This window comes from Melanaphis sacchari, unplaced genomic scaffold, assembly GCF_002803265.2.
Source record: "Melanaphis sacchari strain LSU unplaced genomic scaffold, SCAv2.0 Contig221_pilon_pilon, whole genome shotgun sequence".
NCBI lineage: Eukaryota > Metazoa > Arthropoda > Insecta > Hemiptera > Aphididae > Melanaphis > Melanaphis sacchari.
In genome coordinates this window covers 937,040-963,348 of record NW_020271098.1, presented here as the reverse complement: position 1 = coordinate 963,348, position 26,309 = coordinate 937,040, and the positions used below count along the sequence as shown (strand labels likewise).

Here is a 26,309-nt window from a genome sequence, read left to right as displayed (position 1 = left end):
ATAATAATGTATATCTATTGACTATTATGATTTATGGACCTACTACTAAGCTTAAGAAAACAGTATTAATCTATACAATTTTGTTAACCAAAATTTATAAGTTAAGTATGACTTGAGTTTTTAACATTGACACCTACATAATTACAAAAAATACATTAGTAATTAAAATTTATAATTTACGTAGTTATTGGTTATTTTACTAGTTCCAGTAGTACCTGTACCTATTAACTTATTTATAGCTGTATATAATAAAGACTTAGGATCCAGATATCCTGTAATTTGTAAAATAGACTGCATCTGAATTGCATACCATTTCTCAGAAGGGTCTATTTAAATTACATAACGTGTATAATTTACTTATAGCAGTACATGGTATATAATATACATGTTATATGTATATAAATAACATTGTTTAATTCTAATAATTTAAATTTTATATTTTCCTTTCGACTTTTGTAAACTGGAGGTTAGAATTGACAGAAGAAACTTAATTGTTTATTGAAGTGGTTAAAAATGTTATATTTATTGATTTTAAAATTAGGTACCTATTATACAATTTTATTTTAATTCATTATTCTGATTATACCTATATAATATATCTATTTTATATCTACTAGGTAATTTCTTAATTTTGCAATTACGTCATCGATGTACTTATAAAATTCCTGTTTAATATTTCTCGACATCTATTATTTTAATTTAAACTATTTAAACTACTCAGTTTTGTATATATATATATATATATATATATATATATAATATAGTACTTGTTACAAAACATTAAATGGTTGAAATGTATTAAAACTTTAAGAGTAAAATATATGTTATTCAGTTTACAAAATTGAATTTAAAGTTTCTTTCATAACAAAATCTATTTATTTATACAATATATTCGTAGAATAAAATCTTACGAAATATTTTTATAAAATATTACACAGTATGCAATTTCGGACAGAACCCTCTAAAAGAAATCATTCAATTTATACGTTCCAATTTAAGTATTTATTATTTGCAATTCGAATGCACGAGTACAAAGACTCTTAAGCAGAAAATTGAATGAGCATAATTCGTAAGGTACACTATGATCAATTATTTATTCAAAACATTAAACTGAGTTTTTTAATTTCTAAGATTTTATAAATGTTTCATTCTAAGAATTCAACATCCCCGTAGATACTAATAAATAATATATCTATTCAAATTAATATATAATATGTACGTAATTTTGTAAATATTTTAATTGCAGCAAAACTAACATATGAGTGCAAACTTTTTCAATTAGGTAGATGTAGACACTTTAATTTATTGTTGATGAGTTAATGAACAACATTAATAAAGACTTTTATACAGAAAAATGATCTTTTTTCAAAATTTTTAAAACTTCAATGGGTGTGAAAATGGCTAGACATTTGATAATGTGTTTATGAGTGTCGCGTTCTTTGATAGATGTCAGTCTTGGAGTCGTTAAAGGTATTTATGTGAATGTGACTAGCAAAGCGGCGAACTGAAGAACAAATTCAACAAATTAATATTGTCTAGTGTCTACTGAATACTGATGAATAATAAAGTGAATAGCGATGAAAAATTGAAGAGCTAAAAGCGTCTACGGCGGTGGTTCGTTTGACGGTGTAGCCAGCAGTCGCAAAACGTATTGGCGACACTGCAATGGAAAGTTTATTTTTAAGCCAATCATATGAGTGTTTCGTTTTGACAATAGCCCATTAGTTTGTTTCTTACTGCCGTCGACCGAAGGTCAGTGGATGTTCGTCCGCACTCCGTAGCAGTATAGATTTGTGTTCTTGTACGCGTTTCGCGATAATTGTTGCTCCCGTGGTGTCCGTCGTTTTTGTGTATTCCTTATTCTGCCAATGACGTCCACCGCAGCCGGTCTCCGACCATTTGCGTTTCGTACGCGCCTAAACAGGACCGTTGTTAACGCGTCGCGTTAGATCGATATACGGCGTAAAGAGAGCGACCGCCGCCGCAATACACGGCTGTCGCAGTTGTCGCCGCCTCCTTCACCTATACATGATTGTACCAAAAACTTGTGACAAGGAGCGCACATTGTGTGTGCCGATTATTGGTGAGTAATATAAAGATTTTTTTTGAGGCGCTCTTGGCGTTCTTTTTTCCAGATATTTTAGAGGGGGCACACGTATGACGACGGGGCGCCAGCTATCGTCGCGTTCATCGTCACCGTCTACGGGCCACAAGTCGCAATGAACCGGGCTCAGACGTTATTTCGATGACCCAGTTTACGTCATAGTTAAGCCCAATGCGTTTTTTCCGTCGGGAAAGCCAGTATTATAGTTCTATCGTGAGATATTATCATGTCCTAAATACGGTGTATTTGTGTGTGTGTGTGTGTTAGTGTATATAATTGTTATACTATATTACTGGCCCGTGATAACAGCCACGGACAGGAAAGTGATGATTGATAACAAGGTATTGGTGGCCCGCCACGGTTCTCATCGACAACTATACTGTCGTAAACTTACGAGTTTACGACCCCTTGGCTGAGGATCCGTTGATTCATAACCACTAAGGTTTATGTTTCAATTCTCATGCTTATTTCCGTCTTCCGAACAGTTTTTTCCGGATATCCTTGTCTATTCGCACCGCCGTCTCGTCGATGTATTTGCGCGATTGATGATATCTCTTAAGAATCGAGTTTCTTCCCTCCCCTTTCCTATACATCCCCACTGCAATCAATATTTTATGTAATATTATAGTATAATAATAGTATAAACAACATAGAAGTATTGTCAAAAATGTGTAGGTGGGGACATTTAAATTTAACTGAAAACATAAAGTCTTGCTACATATATATATATATAATATTATTATAATAACATACATTTTAACTGCATTTATTATTCTTTTTATTTTTTTATGTTGTCATTTTGTAGACTTGCCATTTTCATCAAGTTTTTTTTGTTACCTACATGTTTTAAATTGTAACTTAAATAATAAATTATAAGATATACTTCTAAAATTTTTCTTCAGCATTCACATTTTGATATTCTATGACATTTTATTATCACATTAGTAAAAAACACTGACAGTTATACTACTTACACTCAAAAAATGTTTTATAACTGCTCTTTGTTTCTTTTTATGGACACATATATGTAGAAATACTATGGAAATACCCAAAGACCTGCACTTACTGCCACTGTAATAGTATATTGTGTTAGGCTTTATTTTATTGCCAACACTAGTATGTACAGTCGTGCAGACCTTGCACTTTGATAAAAAAAAACTTAAACTTTGATTTTGATAATTAAGTTTAAAAATGCTGTGTAATATTTACATAAGTCAGTTTCCATTATGGATGGATATAGGTGCATTAACTCTTATGGACCCATTAGGTATGGACAATTATACAAATTATTTTATTTTAAGTAAATTCTTTGATGTGGGATTACTTTTATACAAATACTTTATAATATAGGTAGATAAAATGTTCATTTTAAAATGTTTTATCAAATTATTGGTATCTATTTATAAAGAAGTTGATATTTCTTATTAGCAGGCGAATTTTAAAGTTTCTAAGGTGTCTGCTATAAGGATATTTTCATTATTTTATTTAACTATTTTTGAATACATTAACTGCTAATTCTTAAGTGTACCTAACATTGTATTAGTTTTATATAATATCAATTTATGTATTAATTTTTTATTATAGGGTTTTGGTATTAATATGCTTATTATATTTTATTTTTCAGGAATCTAGCCTCAAATATAGCAGGCCTATTACATCATTAACTTGAATGATTCTTTGCTTAATGGATCAACGAGGTTTTGTGGATTTATTTCCTATAGTTTTGTATGTAAATGGATAATTTTAACATACCATTGCTGAAGCCTAGTGAAATGGACAACAGTAATAATTGTTTTATCAGTGATCCATCTCTATTTTCCCATTTGGAAATAGACCAAGATCATGAATGTCTTAAACAGTTTTTATTGGATCAAGATAAAACAACTCATCATCCACCACTTCATGCTCAAAATTTTGATCCATTAACATACAATAACATGTTGCATCCTAATAATAACATGATACAGGATGTATATCGGAACCGATTAGATTCAAATCAGTTATTGAGTCAAGGTTTTAACAAGGATAACTCAAATTGTATGAATGATTCTTATGGTGGTTATACTGTATTAACGCCAAATCCTTCACCAATGGCTTTTAATTACAATCCTCAACCATTAAGTTCTAACTTTAATTCAATGGACACAAGTTCATCGGTCTTACCACTTCCTGGCTTTGACCCAAACACAATATCAAATCATGTTGACACTTTTATACCTTCGGTTAATTCAGGACCACAAATCTTGCCTGATTTTAATAATAGACAAATTAGAAATGATCAGTATTCTCCTGGTATATCTCCAACTATTGCCAGCTTCCCTACACCTGTTAGCGTGTCTGATAGTCCAGGCGCTGGAGCCCTTAGTGCATCACCTATGTGCAATGGAGAAAATTCTAGTTTAAGTGACAGTGTTATTAGTCCTGCTACTACACAAAGAACTGGTAGTGAGCGGTCTGTAGAAACAAATCCACGATCAATTGAAAGCGTATCAAGTGATTTATGTTCACCTAGAGTTGATTTAGAATCTTTAATCATACAACCTCAACCTACTCCAATTATTACTAATGGAGAGGTTCCTAAGACTTTAATTACTCCACCAATACTTACACCAAAATCTACAACTGTCAAAGGTGTTACACTAACTAAATCTGGGAAACCTCGCAAACGGCGTTCAGCTCCTAAAGACAAACCAGTTAAGCCCAAAAAACCACCTGCAGGCTCAATGTATCATAGTGAAATTGCTGAAAATGGTGGTATCAAATTAAAAATATCATTAACTGCTATGCCTCAAAAAAAGAAACGAAAAAGTAGGAAGAAAGTAGACGAAAGTAAAACAATGCAATGTGATGAACCAGCTGAACAAAGCGTGTGGGGTTATCAATTACCTGAACCTATACTATTTGAAATTTTTCGTTTAGCAACTAAAGATGAAGGGTGCATTCCGTTTCTTGTCAGGTAAAACATAATAATTTATTAAAACTTTTAAATACCAAATTAATCTAAATTTATATTTTTCAGAGTGTCTCAGGTTTGTAGGTTATGGCGTATAGTTGCGTCTGATCCACTGCTTTGGACTAATATTGATTTAGCAGGGCGATGGGTTTCAAAAAATCCTATAAGAAATGATATTAACTTTAGATGGCTTTGTGAAAACCGACTTGCCAAAGTACAGGAACTCAATTTAGGTAATTACTTTAAAATTTAATGAATTTAATTAAATAGTTAATACAAATATTTGTAAATATTTTAGGTGGTTGGCAATTTACTGGCATTCCTGTTATACTAGATAAAATTAGCACCTCTTGCTTAGATCTACGAGGATTGAGCTTAACAGGTTGGGAAGGTCTTAGTTTGGATAATGTTCGATTTATCATTACCAATTGTCACAAACTGGAACGAATAGATTTATCAGGAATAAATGTAAGAACTTAAATTATACTTAAATAAATAATTTGTATACATACATAAGTGTGTATTTTATCCAACAATTATACTTGATATTTATTTCATGAAAAGTAGTTGAGTGCACATACGTTACATAATATAATTGTAATGTATATGTATTGTCTACTTAATGGATCTTTAAAAACGATATTAAAATTTATATTTTTCCTTTAAGAAGACGCACTCTTGTGTGTTGTTTCTATCTTACAAATGTACACTGTAGAAAATATTACTTTCACAATAATCTATTTTATTATGTTGATTTAAAAATTAAAAGTGTATTGATCTATTATAAAATTTAAAGGTAAAAGTATTGTTTTGGGCATCTCGGAAGCTTATATTGATATTTTAATTTCTAAGCAAGCTTTTTAAATTTGCAAACAAATTATGGTCTTAAAATACTCATAATATACTACTTAATTGAATTATTAAAAAAAACCTAAAATTCTCTTAATATTAATCTTACTTTCATATTTTATTACAAGTCAATTTACTTGAATTTTAAAATTTATACTAAAGTGAATCATTGTAAACATATAGTTTTTTATATAGTAAAATTAAGACAATATAATATGCTGATCACCTTTTACATGAAATTTATTTTAGTTCATATAATATTTTAACATTATATTAATTAATTAAAATACACACTATTAAGAATATAATTAACGGTTCTTAAATATTTTATACAATTTAGTGTTGTTATTATTTATTAATTTTGTTATTAATAATAATAAAGGGTAAATAATTTATTTATTTTTTTTTTTTTTAAGTTTTGAATTTAGTTTTCAAATAAACATTACTATTGCTGTATCATTTTTTAATAATGTATCAACAATAATAAAAACAAACATTTTTATCTTTAAAACTAACAATTTTTAGGAGATCCTTGAGGCTATACATAATATACTTGTTAATTTTATAGTTTGTGAAATTAATTTAAAAAAAAAAATCATGTATTTTATTTTATTTTGTAATCATTATTTATTATCATTAATTTATACATACAGCTTATAACAAAACATGTATGATCAAATCTAAATTAAAAATATATTTAAATATTTCACTCATTGCAAGTACAGTAAGAGTATAATAAATTAATTTTTTTATGTTGAAATTACCTTATCTGCTTTATAAAAAAATTATCCATGTTTAGCATTATTTTTAAAGTTTGATTAAGTTATATATATATCATATAAATTCAGAAAATAAAAATTACATTATAAGGATGCTTTTCATAATCAAAAGATATAATATATACCTAACTGAAGTACAAGGTGAGCATAATGGATTTCCATATTTCAAATAATCATTATCATGTAACAATACCAATTAAAATAGTGCAATTTATCACTTTGGATTAGGAATTAATAAAACAATTTAGTTTTTTATCATGTTGTGATCTAGTGAATGATGTGATTTTGTTATGGAGGAATTTTTTATATTATATGTACTATTATTTTTAATTTTAAACTACATTTGGAACCATAGATTTATAATTATTATTTGATTGAATAAAAACTATTAATTGTTCTAATCATAATATTCTAAGTAGTATTGTTAGAAATCAATATAATTTATTTTTTAATCTTTTTTGATGCTTTTACTTAGGCTCAACATAGCAGTGGTAAAAGTGGAGTTTGTTTAAACTCTTTGATGTTCCTGACAAAACATATGGGTCAAAGATTGACACACTTAAATTTGGCCGATAATCGTCTTTCGGGGATTACTCAATTAGTCAATTCTTTAGCTGTAAGTATTTAAAATGTATTCAATTTATAGCTTTTCACAGTTATTTATATTTTTAAACTTATCAATTTAGTTGTCTTCTTAAAGATTAGGTTTGAAAAATTATTAGAAACATATTAATTAAATAATAGTGTCTAAGATCTTGTAGAAGATAAATAAAATATGTTATTTAAATATTATTCCATGTAGTTCTTACAGTCATTATTGTTTTGAAATTGTTATACTAGCAGTTTCAATATTATTTTGGTTCTTTCATGCTTCCACAAAAATATTTTTAAGTCATACCTTCTTTAAATAAATGAAATAAAATTTTTAATTAATATCAATATTAATATTTACCTTGCGCTTATTTTGTTAAGTGCTTTCATTTCCCAAGGGAGGTGATCTTACAATTTAAAAACCATTGCTTTATATTAATTAATTAATTAATTTGTTTGAAAAGCTATAGTTGTAACTTAAAAGTATAATGTACTTCTTATTTTTTAAACAATTAAACTCAATAATATAATTTTTTGTTTGTTAATTTTTATTGATTTTTCTTTTATCTAACAGTTCATTAATTTAAACATTAAAAGTTTATATATTTAATTCATACATGGTTTCTTATTTTAGACACACTGCCCAAATCTTCAATCTTTGGATTTGACTAAAGTCCGGATGGTTGGTAATACAGGACAACTTCATATTGAACGTTTACAAGAAGGATGTCCCAAATTGCGTGTATTACGAATGTCTACTAGCCAACTTTGTCTAAGTAATGTTCCATTAAATGAGCAAGCTTTGTCTCCTGGTTTTCCACTTCTGGAAGAATTAAGTGTTGCCACAATTTCTAATGATCTAAATGTGTCTGGACAACCATTTATTGATGATCAAGCTCTTGAAAGAATATTAAAAACATCACATAAATTGTATGTGCTTGATGTTAGAGGATGTTCTAAAGTAACAGATTCAAGTCTAGTAAGGATACCTGCATGGGATTTGACCCATCTATATTTATCAGGTAAAATTTTATTCATTTGATTATTTAGTTGTAGTTCTATTATAAATACTTTTATTTATTTTTATTAAGGATCTTATGTTACTCGAGTATCGGATTCTGGTCTTGATCTGATATGTAAAAAGTGGAGTCATAGTCTTGTAGAAATTGATCTTTCTTGGTCAATCAATACTTTGATACTGGATGCAGCTGTTTTAGCAATTTCAGAACAAGGAGAAAAATCAATGCTTAGGTACCTATTAATACTTCTTTTTTTTTTTAATTTCTCTAATATACATTTATATGTGGAAATCTATTTATTTTTTTAGAAAAATGGATCTTACTGGTTCTTCAGTTAGTCTTGAACCAGTTAAAGCTATATTAAATAATTGTCACCGCCTCAGCGCTTTGAACTTAGCATCCTGCCGAGGATTACCTAGAGGTATCAAACGGTTATACAAAGGTCACTCATTGACTGAATTACGAGCACAGCTTAATAAACCTGATTCATCTCAGGATTCTGAAGATGGAGGCGGCTAGATTTAAAATTAAGGTACCTTCCATTTCTTTTTTTACTGTTTTTATTTATTATTTTTTTTTTATTACTTTTTTACATGTTATGTTTAAACAATTGAGAGATTGTTGTTCAATGTGATAGTTATAAATTTACATTAATATTATTATTATTATTACTATTTTTTTTTTTATATATATATATATTATTATTATTAATTATTCTGCCCGATATAATAAGTAATAGTACAAATTTAAAAGATAACATTTTTCATATTATTTTTCTCTAAAAAGAAATTTAAACAAAATATAATATTATCGTATATTGATATCCTTTTTTGTTGATTTGTCCACTGTAATTTTATTTCAAAACAATTAGATGTATATTAGTTATAAAGTTGAATTACTTGTTTTTATATATATTACTAAAGAAATGAGTCAATTACAATGTATGGCTTTTGGATGCTATCTAACCTATTTTGTCAAAGAAAAAAAAAATTGTAGATTTATACTCTATGTTTAGTTTTATAAATCAAGCTCTTTCAAGTTATTATGTGAGTTATCTTGACCATTTACAAACAGTATTATTTCTTCATTGTTAAATCAATAGATATTACCTATTACTATTAGGGTTTACCGTAAATATAATAATTGGTGTCATTCACATAAATTCATTACACCTTATGTACTATTCAAATATTGACTTTTTAATAATGATTTCGTCAATTGAATTTCTTTTATGAAGATTAACTGTGTTTTCAAAAATTAAATAAACTGACTAGACGAGTTTTTCCAAATAAAGAGTTATGCATACATATTTCTTTTGAACTTAATTAAATTAAAAACTTTTCTTATATTTCTAGATACGATTAATTTTATTTTTATTTTGACAAATTTATGAAGATGATCCACTGATTGTAAAAACAATTATTTTAATAAAATTATAGTTTAAGTAAATAAGGAATATATTTCAACATTTTATAAAAATAAATTATTAATTTTGTTGAATATATATTTAGATAGAAATAATCAATAATTTAAAACTAAACAAATTTACTAGAAAGTATGTATCAAGTTGACTCGTGTGTAACCTACATGCTTGTTAGTTTTTTTTTTTTAACAGTGATATCAATGTATGATATATTAAAAGTTTAAGACGGCATTACCATTCCTAAAAAATTTTAAGACATTTTTTTGCTTTTACTATTATTATTTAAATAAAGTTGAGTATAATTAATAATTAATCTTCTAAAACATAATTTTTATTTTTTACTTATTAATTCTATATTTTTGTAATCAAACAAAAATGTGTTTTTATGAGCAAGAGCTTTTTTAAGTAACCACAAGTACTTTTAAATGTGCACACAAACCCCAGAAACTATAACTATCCATTATCTTATAAGTTGAATAAAATGTTCTAGTTAATCTTATTCCTTTTGTAAATATTTTTTAATATTTGTTATAACTGATTAGTTACCTTTACCTTCAATTTTAGTATTTATGTTTAAAAAAATAAATTTAAAAAAATATTGTTTTTAAATTGCTTCCTAAAGCACATTTAAAAGATATAAATTATTAGGTTATGTAATTTGTAATTATACAACATAAACATATAATATATCCTATTTGAGAATTAATGTTTTTGTAGAGTAATTTCTCACGTTTATTCATTTCTGTTATTAATTATTTTTTATCAAATAATTTATTTAAATAAATAAAAAATATATTATCGTAATTTCATAACTGTAAATATCATTAAATAAACAGATTTCATACATTTTGCAGTTATATAATTTAAAACATTTTCTCTTTCCTCTCCAAAATAATTATATAGATTATATGCTGCTTACTAACCTCAACTAATATTTTAACATTTATATATTGTTTAGCCATAGGTGCACATTTTAATTTACAAATACATTATGATTACACAATTACACCTAAAATTTAATATTAAATATTATGTAACATAATGAACATAATGTTAAAAATTTAGTAAGTTTCATTTAAAAAACAAAATTATTAATTTTGATAAATCAAATTTATTAGTTATTAAAGTTTTAAATTTTTTTATATACAATTAAGATTTAAAAACTATATTCAATGTAAAAATTATTTCCCAATATTGCAATCATAAATTTACATATGTCTAATTATTTTTATTTCATTTGTTAAAATTAACTAAATATATGGACGGATAAACAGTGTTTTTTTTTATTATTATTATTCCACAAAAAACATTAAACTCCAAATAGAATTCATTTAATGATTACAAATTACTGTATTATTATTACTACCAATTTCCAATATTTTCTTTAAAATTTTAAATAATTGAAATGATATGAATGAAAATCTTGTATAATTATTATTCTTCAAAATTCTGTCTTTCGTAAAAAAAAAAAAAATATAATTAGTGTATATTTTATGTTATTAAAAGGATTATTTAAAGATCTTGAGTATTATTTTTCCTTTATTTAATAATACATAACTGTAACTTAAATATTTAAGTCTGGGGCCAAATCATGTTCACGTCTTTTCTCTAAACTATTATCTGGTAAATAAAAAGCAATTCTTAATTATTTCATTTCTGTATAGAAATGTGCTACACATAAACTATGCCACAAAATTTGTATAAATTATAATGTTTTATTTGTTTGTTAAGATAGTTGAATTATGTTGTTTTTTATTATTATTATTATTATTTTTAATTTAATTTTTTATAATATAAATATATACATATATCTTATTATTGCTGTACATAACAAAGAATGTTCTAATATAGATTATTATATTTTGTCCATAAAAATGTAAAATATATATTGTTGAGACTGTAAAGACGTATGTAAATGTATTGTTTATACATATGAATAAAAATTTAAAATATATACAAATACTTGGATTTTTAAAATCATTAAACGTGGTGGTTTTACACATATTATCTACAAAATTCCAATTTCTTGCCTGCATTGATTGATTTTTTTTTCTACTGATATAATGTACAGTTGTGTTTTAAAACTCAAATTGGTTGCGTTAAATATTCTAATAAAAATTGATTAGTATATCAAAGTACTCATTTGAAAGTTTTTAATTAAATAATATTTTATTGTAAACTTAAATTTAATTTATGAAATATTAGTATACATTAACATGTATTACACTGGATGTTATAAGTAATTTTCTTTGAATTGCAATTGCATTTAAAAAATTTAAAAACATTTAATAAATTCAATATAATTGTTAAATGACTACAAATTGATGTTATAATTTACTTTAATACACTGGGTAATGAATTAAATTGGTGCCTTTGTTAGATAAAAGTGAAAACCATTATGTTGTATACATTTTTTAAACCCATGTATTGTATTATTTATTGTTAGGTTGAAAATATCATTAGGATTTTTATGTTGTTATATTTAAAAAATCCAACCATTTTGATTTGGCTTATAAAAATTATTATGTTTTTCTTTATGTATAAATAAATAAATTAGCATCATAATAATTTTTTTGCTATGTTAGAATTATTATAAAATTGATTTTGTGAAAAAAAGTCGCTCTCTATTTGAAAAAAATTGTTATTTGGATATAATATAATTATAAATTATAATTAATAAAATATTTTGTGACTTATTTATTTTTATGACCTTAATATATATGTATATATCCTCTGATTTAATTAATATGTTTTATTAATTGTTAAACTGAAATAAAATAAAATATCTTAAGAACAGAAGAAAAATATTCTAATTCAAGGTGAACAATTTTATTTTGTCATTATTTAAATAGACAAAAAACTACAATAGTAATAAAATTACTATTCTATATCATTTATACAAACAGAAATTTAGAGGTGCTTTTACTTGTATTATATTTGATCTAAATAATTTGATTATTGAAAAAGTAAAATTGAAATTATTGTTTTAAGAGGATATCATGTTGTCTTATCTGTATGAGTGCATTTCAGACGTTTATTATATTTTATGAAATTCTAATAATATTGACTATTGTGTTCTATAGTTGATAACTTTGCTAAAAATATTGTAATTAATCAAGTTGTGGAATGGAAGGGATGTCAGTGATCTTCATTTGTTTACAGTTAACCAATATACATAAAGTACATAAAATATATTACTAAATTAATTGTAAAATTTAACATAGACTAGTATGGTCTCTATAATCGTTTTATAGTTCTGATAGTATTTGTCAGTAAAGGTTCATAAAAAAACAACATATTGTTAAAAAAACATATTGAACATTGATGTTGAATGTATTTAAATTAATGGACTTGGTGTAAATAAATCTGGGTCTTCATCTTTATTTCCTTCTTCAGCATAGATTTCTAAATTTAAATGTTCACAGTCAATACTACGCAATGGTACTACTGCAGGTGATGTTAAAATTATATCCCTTTTTTCACTGGGTATTAATGGAAATTCCTAAAAATTAAAATATATATAAAGTAGATTGTTTTTAAAGATATTTTTATTGATAATAAAATGAAATTTACAGAAAATTTCTCATAAAATAATACCACATTAACGTATTGGTAAACTTAAGGGATTAAGGTCACACTGTTTAGAAGTATGATATTTTTATTTTATAATTTCTATAATATTTCCAAAGAAATTAGCAAAGAGTAAAATGTTTTATCAATAGTGTTGTGCCAATTTGAACCCATACACACATTGACATTAATAGAAATCATAACTATTAATATAATGATTTCTTGTTATATAAAGGCTATATTTACTAATAGTTTAATATAAGAACTTTGGCTAAACAAATTTGCAGTTGATGACTGCTTCTGAAAGTTTTTAACTGATAAAAAATTGATTAAAATAAATACATCTGAGGATTATTTGAATTATCAAAAATTTTGTATTAAGTAAAATTATTTGTTTTTAAATATTAAGTTAACAACTGTAGTTATCTTTTATGAAATCATCTTAAGGTAAGTAAAATCATTACGGTATATATAAATAGTATATTTATTTATTGGATTACAACTAACTAAAATTTCCCTTAAAATATGATTTTTTTTTTTTTGAAAATAAGAACTTAGATTCATTCATTTAATTTTCAAATAAGTAACAGTATTTTATAAATATATTTTGATTTCTTAGATTTAATCTGTATATTTTAAATTAATAAAAAAATATTTAATTTAAGAAGCACAATTACTTTTTTTAAATAGTTCATAAAAAAAAGCTTTTTTTCCCTCTGTGTAATGTTTAAATATATAAACCAATTCAATTAATAAGTACATACTTCTGTATCCTTTTGAATTTCAATGGAGTTAGTTTCAGTTGTATGAATGTGAATCTGAAATGTACAACTTGAAGGTAAAGGTTTCAAAAGAGAATCACAAACTGTTAGTTTTAAACAAAAAGCTCTCAACATTTGTTCTAACTTGACTAAATATGGATCTCTTACATTCCTTATTTTCAAAAAAGATAAAATAAAAATATATAAATTTAACTATATTAATATATTATAATATAATGTTAATTACTTACGAAAAATCTGATAAATTCAATTCAAGTTCAACATTATGAATATTAAATACAAAACGTTCAACTATAACTCCAGTCTTGTTATAAAAACATACATCCAATTTACGTATTTTTTTTAATTTCAATAGACTTTTGACAGCATTGAGTACACCATTTATATATAAATTTAACTTTGGATAAATGGAAACCTTGAAAATTTATTCTTTAATTTTTAATCAAACTAAATAGGTAATAATTTTTATTTAAAAACATTTAATTATACCATGATAAAATATTGAAATACTTTTTATAAACTAAATCAAAAATCTTACATGTACAGGTACATTGTATTTCTTCTTTAGTTCAAAAATTCCTTCGGGGTATATTTTTCTTGCATACAGTATGCAATGAATTGATACCTCTAGAAGTTCTAAAAGTATAGATACACTATCTAAAACACATAACATATAGTTTTTAAATTTAACAATTATATATTTAATATATACGAATGCCTAAGCTATGAATTTTTTTTAATTAATAAAAGAACTTGCAAAAAGCATACTTCTACTAATAATATTATTTATAACATTATAAATACAATAATTTGTACCTGAAAACTTTTCTTTACTCATTGTAATTTCTAATATTGTTATAAATATTTATAATAATTACAGATTGCAGAACAGTAAAAATTAATGATTTTATAAAATTTATACTTTAAAAAATGAACTTGAATAAATAAATTAATTAGCAGTAATGTAAAAGTAAAAAATATCTTTAAATTAAATCTTCTTTGATCACTAAATTAACAACAGTTGAATAAATACAGTCTTGAGAAATATAAGATAAATACTATACAACAGCAATTGTTGGTTGTTTGGTGAATCTTGATTCTATACTATAGACATATTAGCAATAAAGATGTCTTTTGTCACATTTAAGACATCTTAAATCTTTTTAAAATATATTGAATTTATAAAATTATGTTACCACAGGTGTAGAATAATGAGAGTATAAACCAGCTATACTGCTTTACTGCTTTAGTATAAACTATAGATTTATAATCTTAATTCTAAATTCTAAAGATATAAGTAAGTTATTATCAATGTTTAAGACAGATTTTTCATCTCGAGTTTTATGCATGATAATATAACAGAATAATTCTGTGATAATATTATCATAATATTATTCATATTTCATTTATTCAATGATTTTATCCAACCAAATCTAAATATTTTAAATACTATAGGCGTATTAGGTGTAGAGTACTCATTATTCTTTCCAAAAAAAATTCAACTACTTAACATACATAATGATATCTGAATAACTCTGTGCTGATCAAGTAACCAACAATTTTGTGATAACACAAGTTATGATTGTTATGAACATACCAATTTAATATTTATCTGGATAAATGGACAATGAACCTGATAACTGGTGATATTGTACATCCAATTTTCCGAAATCCTAATGTACTCAAATAATCATTGTAAATTATAATATAAAAGTGTTGTAACTTTAAACGTTTAAATCTTGTTTTAGAAAAATAACACTTATATTTTTTTATTATATTTAGAACTTTTATAATTTAAGTCAAAAATTAAAAATAAAAGTTCAATAATATGAAATATTTTTAATAATTTATTAGTATTTTAAAGTTATTACAGTCAGTATTTATTTATTATGGTATGTATATAATTAAATTAAAGGTTTATTTATTAAACCAGTAAAGGTAGCTTAAAATATATTCAAACTATACTTAAATAACTACTTTTAGTTTTTAAAATATAAATTTTGCACTTTTAAATTCTATATTGATTCATAAAATTATGAACTTCATGTTTAATTAAAATTTACTATATGTATATACAAATTCAGTGGCATTATTAAGTCCTATAAATAAAAAAAGCTTAAGTTATATCTTATATTTAACAAATTAATACTCAAGAGGCTGCAAATTTTTATACTGATAGATTAGTGGTATACACTATGTACTTAGCTAATTTATACATTTTGAACATCATGCTCTAAAATTAAACTGTACATTCTATACTATTTATTATTTCATACTTCTTTTTTATGGATTTATCATATTATGCAATGTATTTTACAAGAAACAGTGAATAGTGAGTACCATCTATTGATATCAAAATAACATGAAATAAAATGATTAATAAATGTAATTATAAAATATCTTTATTGAAAAAATAGACACAGCCCACAAGTAATTTTCAAAATTAATTTAATCCCTTCCCAAATTCTAGTGTTGACCACTGCTATATTTAAATAAATTAATAAATAATAAATAATTATTTTTACCTTTAATATTATTAAAATACAATAAGTACCTAAAATTAATTATTAAATATTTTCTTTAATTTTATAACTAAGGAATAGTAAATTAATGTCTAACTAGTGTTACATTATTCCATAGCCAAACTTATATAAAATAAATAAATTATATTTTTATTAATATTATTTATTAATTTTGTTTCCTGTTAAATTATTTATCTAGTCGTTTAATAGAGTTGAAGAAGAATCATTTAGCACTACTTTTGATATTGGATCATTACCTAAACACTACGAATTTAATGAATTTATATCAGATGAAGATACAGAATCGGATAGAGATGATTTACCACGACTTGTACTTATGGGCTTAAGAGGGTAAATTGTTGTTCGATTTATTGTACATACTTATATTAATATTAACTAATTTTAAAGGAGTGGGAAAACTTCTATACAGAAAGTAGTATTTCAAAAAATGTCACCTAATGAGACTTTATTTATTGGAAGTAATAATTCATTGCTGAAAGATGTTGTTAATAATTCAGCATTTGTGAATTTCCAAATCTGTGACTTTCCTGGTCACTTTGACTTCACTGATAATGAATATGATGTACAAAGCATACTTCAAGGATGCCAATCACTTGTATTTGTGATTGATGCTCAAGTAAATATATAATTATGTATATTTTAAGAGACTAATTAAACGCAAATCAATATTTTTTATATATTTATTCTTTTTAAGGATGCTATAGCTAGTGCACTTAATCGTTTACATACAGTTGTAACAAAAGCTTACAAAATAAATAAGAATATAAAGTTTGAAGTTTTCATTCATAAAGTGGATGGACTCACTGAAGATACTAAAATGGAAACTCAACGAGAAATTCACCAAAGAGCTAATGATGACCTTGTAGATTCAGGTAAATTTTAGAATATGAGCTATAATTTTATTATAAAAGTTAACAGCAATATTTTTTAAAACGTTTTCTTTTTAATGTAATGTTTTATAAATTTATTATACTAAAATACACTGATTTATTTTGTCCAGGTGATGATCAAAAAATATATATTAGTTTCCATTTGACATCAATATATGATCATAGCATATTTGAAGCATTTAGTAGAGTTGTACAAAAAATGATCCCACACTATGCAACTCTTGAAAATTTTTTAAACATCATTATTCAGACATCTGGAATTGAAAAAGCCTTTTTATATGATGTAAAAACTAAAATATATGTTGCAACTGATTCATCACCGGTTGATATTCAAAGTTATGAACTCTGTTGTGACATGATCGATGTTGTCATAGACTTATCAAATATTTATGGGTAAATTATTTATGGGTTATTAGTTATTACTAAAAGATGTTTTTTTTTATGTTAAAAATGTTTATAGTTCGGGCGAAAACCCAGGATTGACGAATGATCCAGCTTTCGATCATCAAAGTTCAAGTCTAATTAAATTAAATAATGGTACAATTTTATATTTAAGAGAGGTATGCAGTTTTTTGGCACTTGTGTGTATACTAAGAGAAGATAACTTTGAAAAACAAAGTGAGTTACAAACTATCAAACATTATATCTTATAAAATATAAAAAAATTTGGTTTTTTTAATTTAATTTTAATTTTTAGGAATTATAGATTATAATTTCGTGATTTTACGTAAAGGTATACACAAACTTTTTGAATTAAAAGATAAAGATAAAGAAAGTATTGAATCTAGAAAGCTGCTATCATTTAACTAACTTTTGCTTGAATATTATATCTATTATTAAAGTTGTACTTTATTTTAAGATATAAGTTATTATTTAACTATTTTTAAAAGTATATTAAGTTATTTCATTGTGAAACTCATACAATTAATTTAACTTAATAAAACAAAGATAAAAATTAATAAATCATTATTATACTTATAAATAACATTGTTTCTACATTATATTATTTACATAAATTATAATTTCATAAACAAATTATTTTTAATGTTATAAATTATAATTGAATATTTTCCACAAAATATTGATTTATAATTAAATTATACCTAAAAACATATTGAAAACTAGTATATTATGTTAAGGATATCCTTTATTTTTTGAAAGCATACAAATTAATTTAAAAACCCTATCTCTAACCTAACGTAATCCATTATACATATGTTTACTAGTTTTATTTATATAATTATTTGTTTTCCATATAGATTTGTTATTTGGCCACATTTTTTTTTTTTTTTTTTTTTGATCTTTCCATTATAGAATTTGTGATTTGATTATCATTTTAAATAAATTTATCAACAATTAAGAAAAAGCAATTACTTGATGTGTACTCTGGTCAATATAGTTGATGGAGAAAATGCTACAGTCAAATTTTTTGACTAGCATGAGTATTGTTATTAATATACTCTTGAAGTTAAAATAGATTACTGAACGTACTAATAGTTGGAAATTTGTTACCTTATTTAATATAATATCTATCAATATTTTTTAAAATTAAATGCAAGTTGCTTAGTTCCTCTAAAACATACTTGCCACTACGTCATTTACACCTCACTCATCAATTCAAGGAAAAAATTGAGAAATAAGTTTTATTGAACACTTCTATAAAGGTTTAATTTAGATTCATGAAAACTACCTTTTGATAGCAACTACAGTTTAATAAAGAAAACTAAGAGTTATGTAAGTAGGGTATGGATTTATATGTATTTAAAGCTAAAAAATATCTACTAATATAAGTATTCATTTTTATCCAATATATAATTAAAAATATAAGATATATAAAAAAAATTATTGTTGTAATTATAATTATATACTACTTTATTAGTATATTTTTATTTATTCAATATTAGGATCCTCGTCGTCAGCAAAACAATGAGCACCCATTTACTTTTTTAAGTTTTCTAATGTAACATTGATTGGGCTTAATATGTTCTTTTAGTGACTAAAGAACCTTTCCACATCTACAGCAGTTATAAGTGCAAATGTTAAAGCTTTTAATTCGGCAGGTCTAAAATCATGGCAAGACTATGATCGCTGCCATTGTGAATGTTTGCAATAGATTCAATTGTCTTTAATCTGATTAGAACAGTATATTTTTGACCAGAATTAACAGTAACAACAATAATTTTTTCAATGTAGGGGAATATTTAACAAAAATATGTTATTTAATTAAAGTAAATTATGTTAAAATATGTAAGTAAGCTCTTAAATATTGAAAAACTATAAAGTATCAACTATAGCTTAAAGCATTCAGATGACCCTGAAACATTTCTATAGAACAGCGGTTCTCAAGCTTTTTTCGTTCCGTAACCCTAAGTTTAATATTTTGCTGGATTATACCCCTCATTATAATTTTTAAACTTTTTCACATAGCTACTTTTAAAATATTTAAATAAAAAATAACAAAAAATTCTATGTTACATTCTATACTTCATATCTATTAGATAATTTGATGGTTAAGTTTTAATTTGTAGCACATAATATTTTCATTTTTAATAACATAAAATGAATATTTTCAAAACAAATTGTTTTAAATAAACAAATTCAACATTTTCCACCATTAGCCATTTTTTTTTCACATACCCTTTGAGAGGATGTCGTGTACCCTAGGTTGAAAACCGCTGCTATAGAAGAATCATTCGATTACCATCACTCATCACAAATATATATATAGATATAAATCTGCACCCTATTTAAGTTTATATAAAAATGAAATTTTATAAATAACTTAGATAATTTTTTTAAATGGAATTTTATGCAATCGACTTTATTTATTAACTTAGCAACAATATTTACATTGAAAAATTATAATTATACTAAAAAATTTTTTAGAATGAACTTTTAAATTAAAAACTCCCAAAAACATATTCCAATGGCGTAAAATATTAAAATCAACATTAAATTTATTAATACCATTGTAAAATAAAAATATACATTTTGCTAGTAAATACATTTGTTACTGAATAGAATTATGAAGTTTAACATCAATATATAGGTTAGTGCATATTGCATATGAACATATAAAGCAAAACATATATATACAAAATCGTTTTCCTGTTGTGCTTGCCAATTTGAAAAATCTAGATATATTTCTTGCCAAACTCTGAGAAAATCCCATCATTAATAATACAATCATATGTATATTATCATGTTGTTCCTTTGATTTATACAATTCAGGTATTGTACTAAGCAGAAATGGCACTACTATTGACTAGAAAAAAATAAAAAATAAAAAATATTAATGATGTGATATAAATATACAATATCAAGTTTAACAATTGAATTATGTATTCAGATACTAGGTTTAGTTATAATCATATTAATGCAAGAATGCGACTATCTAATCGTTTCAACTATTACTATAATTTAAAAGCTATCACAATATTTACTCAAACATTAAATTATAATACTAATTTTTACAACAAAATAAAAAAATCTATTTCAATATTCAATTATGTATTACTTACATTGCCAAATAAAAATCCTAAGTCATAATAGAATAATACTAAAACAATTTGAGATAATACAATATGTAAAATAGTAATAGATGAAAATTTAATTTCATATATATTTTTGGAATGTAATTTTGGATTGAAATGATTTGGTTCATGATTAAACACTTGTTGATTTTCGAGAACTGTCGATATCACATTTTCTTTAAAACATTTCTGAACAGGAGAATCAGGCAATTCAGAATTCCGTGTATAATTTTCTGAAATCAAAAACATTGTTTATTATTATTTATTTTATTTTTTAAGGTATATAAATTATAGAGAAGTCATTAATCTTTTGGTTTCTACTTAAAAAGGATAAAATACAAGTGTCCTGTTATGTATAACAATATTCCTGATAATAAACAAGTTAATCTTTTATATTTTAACATAATATAGCTAAAAGATATTTTAAAAAACTAGAAATTTTCCGGAAGTAATAGAAAAATTATAAAAAAAATTTTAAATTTTAATTTATTAATTACCTAAATATAAACTAATATCAATTTTAAACAGCTAAACAATTATTTATTACCAGGTTTGTCTTTTATATATTCTGATTGTTCATTATTTATGTTTTGATTAGAACTTATTGAAGTTATTTTTTTAAGTCTAACTTCTGAATTCTCTAAAATTTTCTTGCGTCTTGCTTCACGTCTTTCTTCTGTATTCATTATATACGTTTTATAATTTGAACATTCAATTAGTCAGAAAACAATCACTTACAAAAATCAAAATTACTACTCATATTTTATACCTAGAGATATATTATTCAAATATTTCAAATTAAAACATTGAACTTTATATTTTTAATTTTAATGCATAGACCAAAGTTTGATTTACGACAAAAGTTATTTAAGATGATAATGAATAATGATAATACTATTTTATTTATTTTGTTACAGCTATGGTTAATGTTTATATTAAACTTACATAATATTCTTATCCGTTTACCCGTATTATCATTTATCAGTAATATTATTTAGCTTTCTTATCCATGATAAAAGCTTTTTATTATTGAGTAAATACTAAATAGCTAATAACTAATAAGCGTGTTTTTGTGGAGCCGCGGAGGTACCGTGAGCAAGTTGTTTACTAAAAATTTGGTAACGGTACCGTAAACGATTCACCATAATTTTGCTGATCTAATTATTCTTAACTCACAAGTCAATAAATATAATTAAATATTATATAATATGAAGTAAAATTTTTTGATATCCTGCAAATTATTTTTTCATTCAACTAATTCCATGCTGACTATAGGTGCGTAAGCAGAACATAGAGTGCTTTTTTCTTTTTTTTTTATTAACTTTTAGTCAGTGTCTCAATGACTATGATAAACTCGACAATTATTTTAGATAATACTATGGCCAAGAAGAAAGAAAAAAATACTTGGAAGTATAAAATTATAATAGTAATATATAATAATATATAGGCACGAATAATTACCTTTAATAACAATATTAAATAACAAAACCAGCTTTTAACACTAAATTAATTATTTTATTAATTACCATTTCAGATTTAATTCTGAGCATAGAGGGGAGGTTGGAGGTATATTAAGAAATAGAAAGTAGTTGAGTGAAAGGGCGATTGTTAACTCCGCCAGTTTTTTTTTTCTTACCTGTAATGGGTATATGTAAACTCCACAATTTTTTTTTTTTTTTGTTTAGCTGCTCAGTGCTCACATTGCCTCGTACACCTTCTTATATTAAATACGTTGACATCTATTGCGATGATATTATATACTAATGGAGTGATACAAGACTTCGAATATTTACAAATTATATCACATCATTTTAGTTTACATACAAAACAATATGATATAACTATATTTTTGCATTATTAGGTATATTGATTATAAATTAGGTATGATTTAAATATTTAATGTGAATGATATTATATGATATATTATATTATAATTTTTTTTAATAGTATATTAAATTAATTTTAAACTACTACTTGATTTTTTTCACTGGCGGAATTTACATGAACTCAATTTTACCTGTTTTTTTTTTCTGGTGGAGTTTACATACGCTCGAGTAAAACTATATGTTTGGCATGTAATGATGAACAATCTAAGATTAAATGTGAGAGGTTATGTGATATATATATGACGCATAATAAAATTCAATTACATTTATAAATGATAACAAAAAAGAACGAAAACTTGTGGTACGGAGTCCGGAACCGACGATGATTCCATCAATTTTATCAATTAAAACTTGATAGTACTCAATGTTAAATACAGGTATATTCCCCCCCCCCTCAAAAAAAAAAAAAATTTCTTTCGCACTCCCTGACAAATACAACTTTCAACAAAGTGTACATATTTAGGTATTAAATACACAATACTCGTTACGATTACCGCAACTAATGTCTAAATTGTAAATTGTAATAACTAATTAAATATATAATTCATAATATTAAAATATATTACCAATCACCAATAAAAAAAAAAGTGATTTCCCCCAGAGAAATTGTCTGGTTTCAAGTTTCAACACTAATAGAATCTAATATCTATGCGGGCTACGACAATTTTTTTATCCAAGGAATGAACTTGACTGATGGGAACGGGCAGTGGCGGTAGAATATAAGATTATTTGAAGCGATTGCTTCATGTCTGAAAGTCCTTTGATCACTGCTACTTTTTAGGGGTGGTGGTAAAAAAATTTAAAATATACAACATGTTTCAAAGCCTCCACAATTTCGCGCAGCCACTGGGAACAGGATCATATTTGAGATTTTGCATTGCAAGAGTAACAACATTTTGACGCTCTCAACTTTACTAATGATTAGTTTTTCCTGTTTCAGTATTTTTACGCAATATTTATTATTCACACAAAATCAAAAATAACTGTATAATTATAATTAAATACAGTTATACATACAATAAATTCATAAATGTTATTATAAAAAAAAATGTTATACATACAATTTAACATAATGTCATAATATGAGTAGATATAAGAAAGAATGTACCTCAGGAGTCTGTAATGAAAGATTAAATATCAAAGGCAGCTTTATTTCTTGTTATTGATAAATCTAATTTTGTTTGAGTAAATTAAAGATATATCTAATTACATAACACTTGAAGGTAAATTGTAGTGCTATTTATCATTATTAGCTCTATTTTTTATAAAACTATAAAAGTAAATTAAAATATACATTATACAATGTGTTCCGAAGGAAAATAACCGGCTAACGTCTTACGAAAGTATATCTAAAATCATGAAGAAAAACTCTTTAAAGAGGGGTCTAACTTTTTTATTTTTTAAGTTATGGGCAATTATTTACCTTTTTTTAAACAAAACCAAACCTACCACGCATTTTTTTATATTTCTCCAAAACTTTTCAACGTTTTAACATAATTTTATTTTTATTTCAAAACTATTTAATTATATTCTGTCAACCAACACAGTAATTAAACCAGGAATAATGCAAATCATTATAATTAAATTGAAAAAGTAAACATTTTTTATCAAAAGTTAAAATTTTACTTGTATGTATTCAATTATTTCTATTAGACCTGTAATGTTTAGCAACGTATAATTCTGCAATTACTGAAGATATGAAAACTAAACTTAAAAGGTATTCTAAATATTATTCAGTAAAATAATAGATACCTACACAAAAAAAAAAAAACATATACTAAATATTAAATTATTTGGAGTTATATATGAGTATATTTTTTAATTCTAACTTTTGATAAAAAAATGTTTGAAAAAAACAAACATTATTGTATAATTTTTTTTTTCGTTTTTTAAAAATATTTTATTTAATTTGTTACAAAGTAGAACAATAAGAAAAATTAATGGAAATAAATTTTAAAAAAAGAAGAAAAAATGATTGATTAGACAGACTGTTGAGAATTTCCAGTAGAGATATACGACATAACAAAATTAGTTAGGTTAGCAGGTCATGACACCTTTGTATTTTGAGTCTTTCAACTGGGTTTTCATTCATTGTAAAATTAATATAAAATTCATCGCTCTACTCAGAATCAAAAATGCTAATTTAGAAAAGTCGATCTTATTTCTAAAGTAAACATAATTATAAAAAAAAGAGATTATTGATTTACATATTTTAATGCTGTGACGGGTTATAAGTAACTAACCTTTTCTTGGGAGCGGAATTAATTGGTCTTTCAATGCGAGGTTTAATTAATTATAATTGTACTATAGTATAGACATTTTTTCAAAAATTTTTGGTCAAAAGTAATAATTGCTTATTCAGTTTTCTTTATTTAATCTATTATAGGTAATTCAAAAATTTATAACTGTATTAAGTTGAATTACCCACTAAATATTTATATTAGTATAAATACTCTAGACATGTAATAATTTTAAAAATGTTTTACTTCTTTTTGTGCTATTTATAAACATTTGAAATTTTATTGTTATGTTATTTAACAAGATCATGATAAGTGGTAAATGAAAATTTTATAATGAAAAAATCACATTATAATTACTAATTATTAATTATAATTAAATAAATAATTAGTAAAAATATCAAAATTGTTAAAAAAATATATTATTTAATATATGTACCAGAATTTAAGAATACAGATAAATTACTTATGAGTTGAGATTGTGTCTTAAATTGTATTTGTTTTTGCTTGGTTAAAAAAATACATTCATTGGTTCCTGCCAAAACTATGCAACATTTTAATTTTTGTGCCAAAGTTATCTTAAAGATTTTTTTAAGCTGCTACATCACCCAACACCAAATCTGTTTAAAAACATTTTAGTCTATTTAAAAACTGTACGTATTTTATTTTATGTAAGTAGGTTTCTACTATATAATTAAAGTTTCTATTATTAAAAATATTTATATTTACCTACCTATCTATATAGATAAATAAAGTTATCTAAGTACAAGTACAATTTTTTTTTTTAACTTAAAATTTTTGTTTAGAATGATGAAAAAAATTGTTTTATAATTGCACATATAATATTGATACCTACGTTTAGTGACATTGACTTTCATATTAAGTCTATTTTTTTTGCAACTAAAACTAAAATATTGTATATAGGTTTAAATTATAGTATAGTTTACCAAATACTGAAATATTTATAATGGGTATCGTTAGTGCTGAATTTAATTTAAAATTAAATTTATTATATTATTATGTGGGTACCCTAACTCCTAAGTAGTAAGTTTAAGGTAAGACACATTTTTTAACTAGTGAGGTAGCATAAATACTAAATATTAGCTACCTATTTTTGTGAAGCAACCAATTTATGTTGACATGTGAGTGG

The 26,309-nt window shown here is 24.3% G+C and overlaps 4 protein-coding genes across 4 annotated transcripts; 2 read left to right on the top strand and 2 right to left on the bottom strand.

Moving 5' to 3' along the window:
* Positions 1–1,742: 1,742 nt before the first annotated feature.
* LOC112594186 (F-box/LRR-repeat protein 6) lies at positions 1,743–8,991 on the top strand. The gene is made up of 8 exons (XM_025338851.1): positions 1,743–2,083; positions 3,729–5,060; positions 5,124–5,290; positions 5,356–5,525; positions 7,161–7,301; positions 7,911–8,298; positions 8,368–8,527; positions 8,604–8,991. Exons 2-8 carry the CDS (start codon positions 3,838–3,840, stop codon positions 8,812–8,814), a joined length of 2,460 nt encoding a protein of 819 aa, XP_025194636.1. The 5' UTR covers positions 1,743–2,083; positions 3,729–3,837; the 3' UTR covers positions 8,815–8,991.
* Positions 8,992–13,019: 4,028 nt separating this feature from the next.
* On the bottom strand, positions 13,020–14,978 carry LOC112594134 (mitotic spindle assembly checkpoint protein MAD2B). The gene is made up of 5 exons (XM_025338781.1): positions 14,887–14,978; positions 14,609–14,727; positions 14,301–14,485; positions 14,053–14,221; positions 13,020–13,220 (listed from the first exon to the last, which is right to left on the bottom strand). The coding sequence occupies exons 1-5, from the start codon at positions 14,906–14,908 to the stop codon at positions 13,056–13,058; spliced, it is 660 nt and encodes a 219-aa protein (XP_025194566.1). The 5' UTR covers positions 14,909–14,978; the 3' UTR covers positions 13,020–13,055.
* Positions 14,979–15,912: 934 nt separating this feature from the next.
* On the top strand, positions 15,913–18,320 carry LOC112594133 (ras-related GTP-binding protein C). Its single transcript, XM_025338779.1, has 7 exons — positions 15,913–15,962; positions 16,792–16,943; positions 17,001–17,229; positions 17,308–17,485; positions 17,614–17,896; positions 17,964–18,121; positions 18,201–18,320. The coding sequence occupies exons 1-7, from the start codon at positions 15,960–15,962 to the stop codon at positions 18,311–18,313; spliced, it is 1,116 nt and encodes a 371-aa protein (XP_025194564.1). The 5' UTR covers positions 15,913–15,959; the 3' UTR covers positions 18,314–18,320.
* A 2,083-nt stretch (positions 18,321–20,403) lies between these two features.
* On the bottom strand, positions 20,404–21,897 carry LOC112594194. The gene is made up of 3 exons (XM_025338859.1): positions 21,584–21,897; positions 21,025–21,269; positions 20,404–20,768 (listed from the first exon to the last, which is right to left on the bottom strand). Exons 1-3 carry the CDS (start codon positions 21,720–21,722, stop codon positions 20,514–20,516), a joined length of 639 nt encoding a protein of 212 aa, XP_025194644.1. The 5' UTR covers positions 21,723–21,897; the 3' UTR covers positions 20,404–20,513.
* Positions 21,898–26,309: the final 4,412 nt, after the last annotated feature.

Coding starts and splice junctions, on each gene's coding strand:
- LOC112594186 (XM_025338851.1), top strand. CDS start 3,838: ATGGATAATTTTAACATACCATTGCTGAAGCCTAGTGAAATGGACAAC. Junction 5,291..5,355: donor AGTACAGGAACTCAATTTAG/GTAATTACTTTA, acceptor TAAATATTTTAG/GTGGTTGGCAATTTACTGGC. Junction 5,526..7,160: donor TAGATTTATCAGGAATAAAT/GTAAGAACTTAA, acceptor GCTTTTACTTAG/GCTCAACATAGCAGTGGTAA.
- LOC112594134 (XM_025338781.1), bottom strand. CDS start 14,908: ATGAGTAAAGAAAAGTTTTCAG. Junction 14,222..14,300: donor TTGAATTTATCAGATTTTTC/GTAAGTAATTAA, acceptor TTTGAAAATAAG/GAATGTAAGAGATCCATATT. Junction 13,221..14,052: donor AAATTCAAAAGGATACAGAA/GTATGTACTTAT, acceptor TTTAATTTTTAG/GAATTTCCATTAATACCCAG.
- LOC112594133 (XM_025338779.1), top strand. Junction 17,230..17,307: donor TATTTGTGATTGATGCTCAA/GTAAATATATAA, acceptor ATTCTTTTTAAG/GATGCTATAGCTAGTGCACT. Junction 17,897..17,963: donor GACTTATCAAATATTTATGG/GTAAATTATTTA, acceptor AAATGTTTATAG/TTCGGGCGAAAACCCAGGAT.
- LOC112594194 (XM_025338859.1), bottom strand. CDS start 21,722: ATGAATACAGAAGAAAGACGTGAAGCAAGACGCAAGAAAATTTTAGAG. Junction 21,270..21,583: donor ATATATAAAAGACAAACCTG/GTAATAAATAAT, acceptor TTTTGATTTCAG/AAAATTATACACGGAATTCT. Junction 20,769..21,024: donor TAGGATTTTTATTTGGCAAT/GTAAGTAATACA, acceptor ATTTTTTTCTAG/TCAATAGTAGTGCCATTTCT.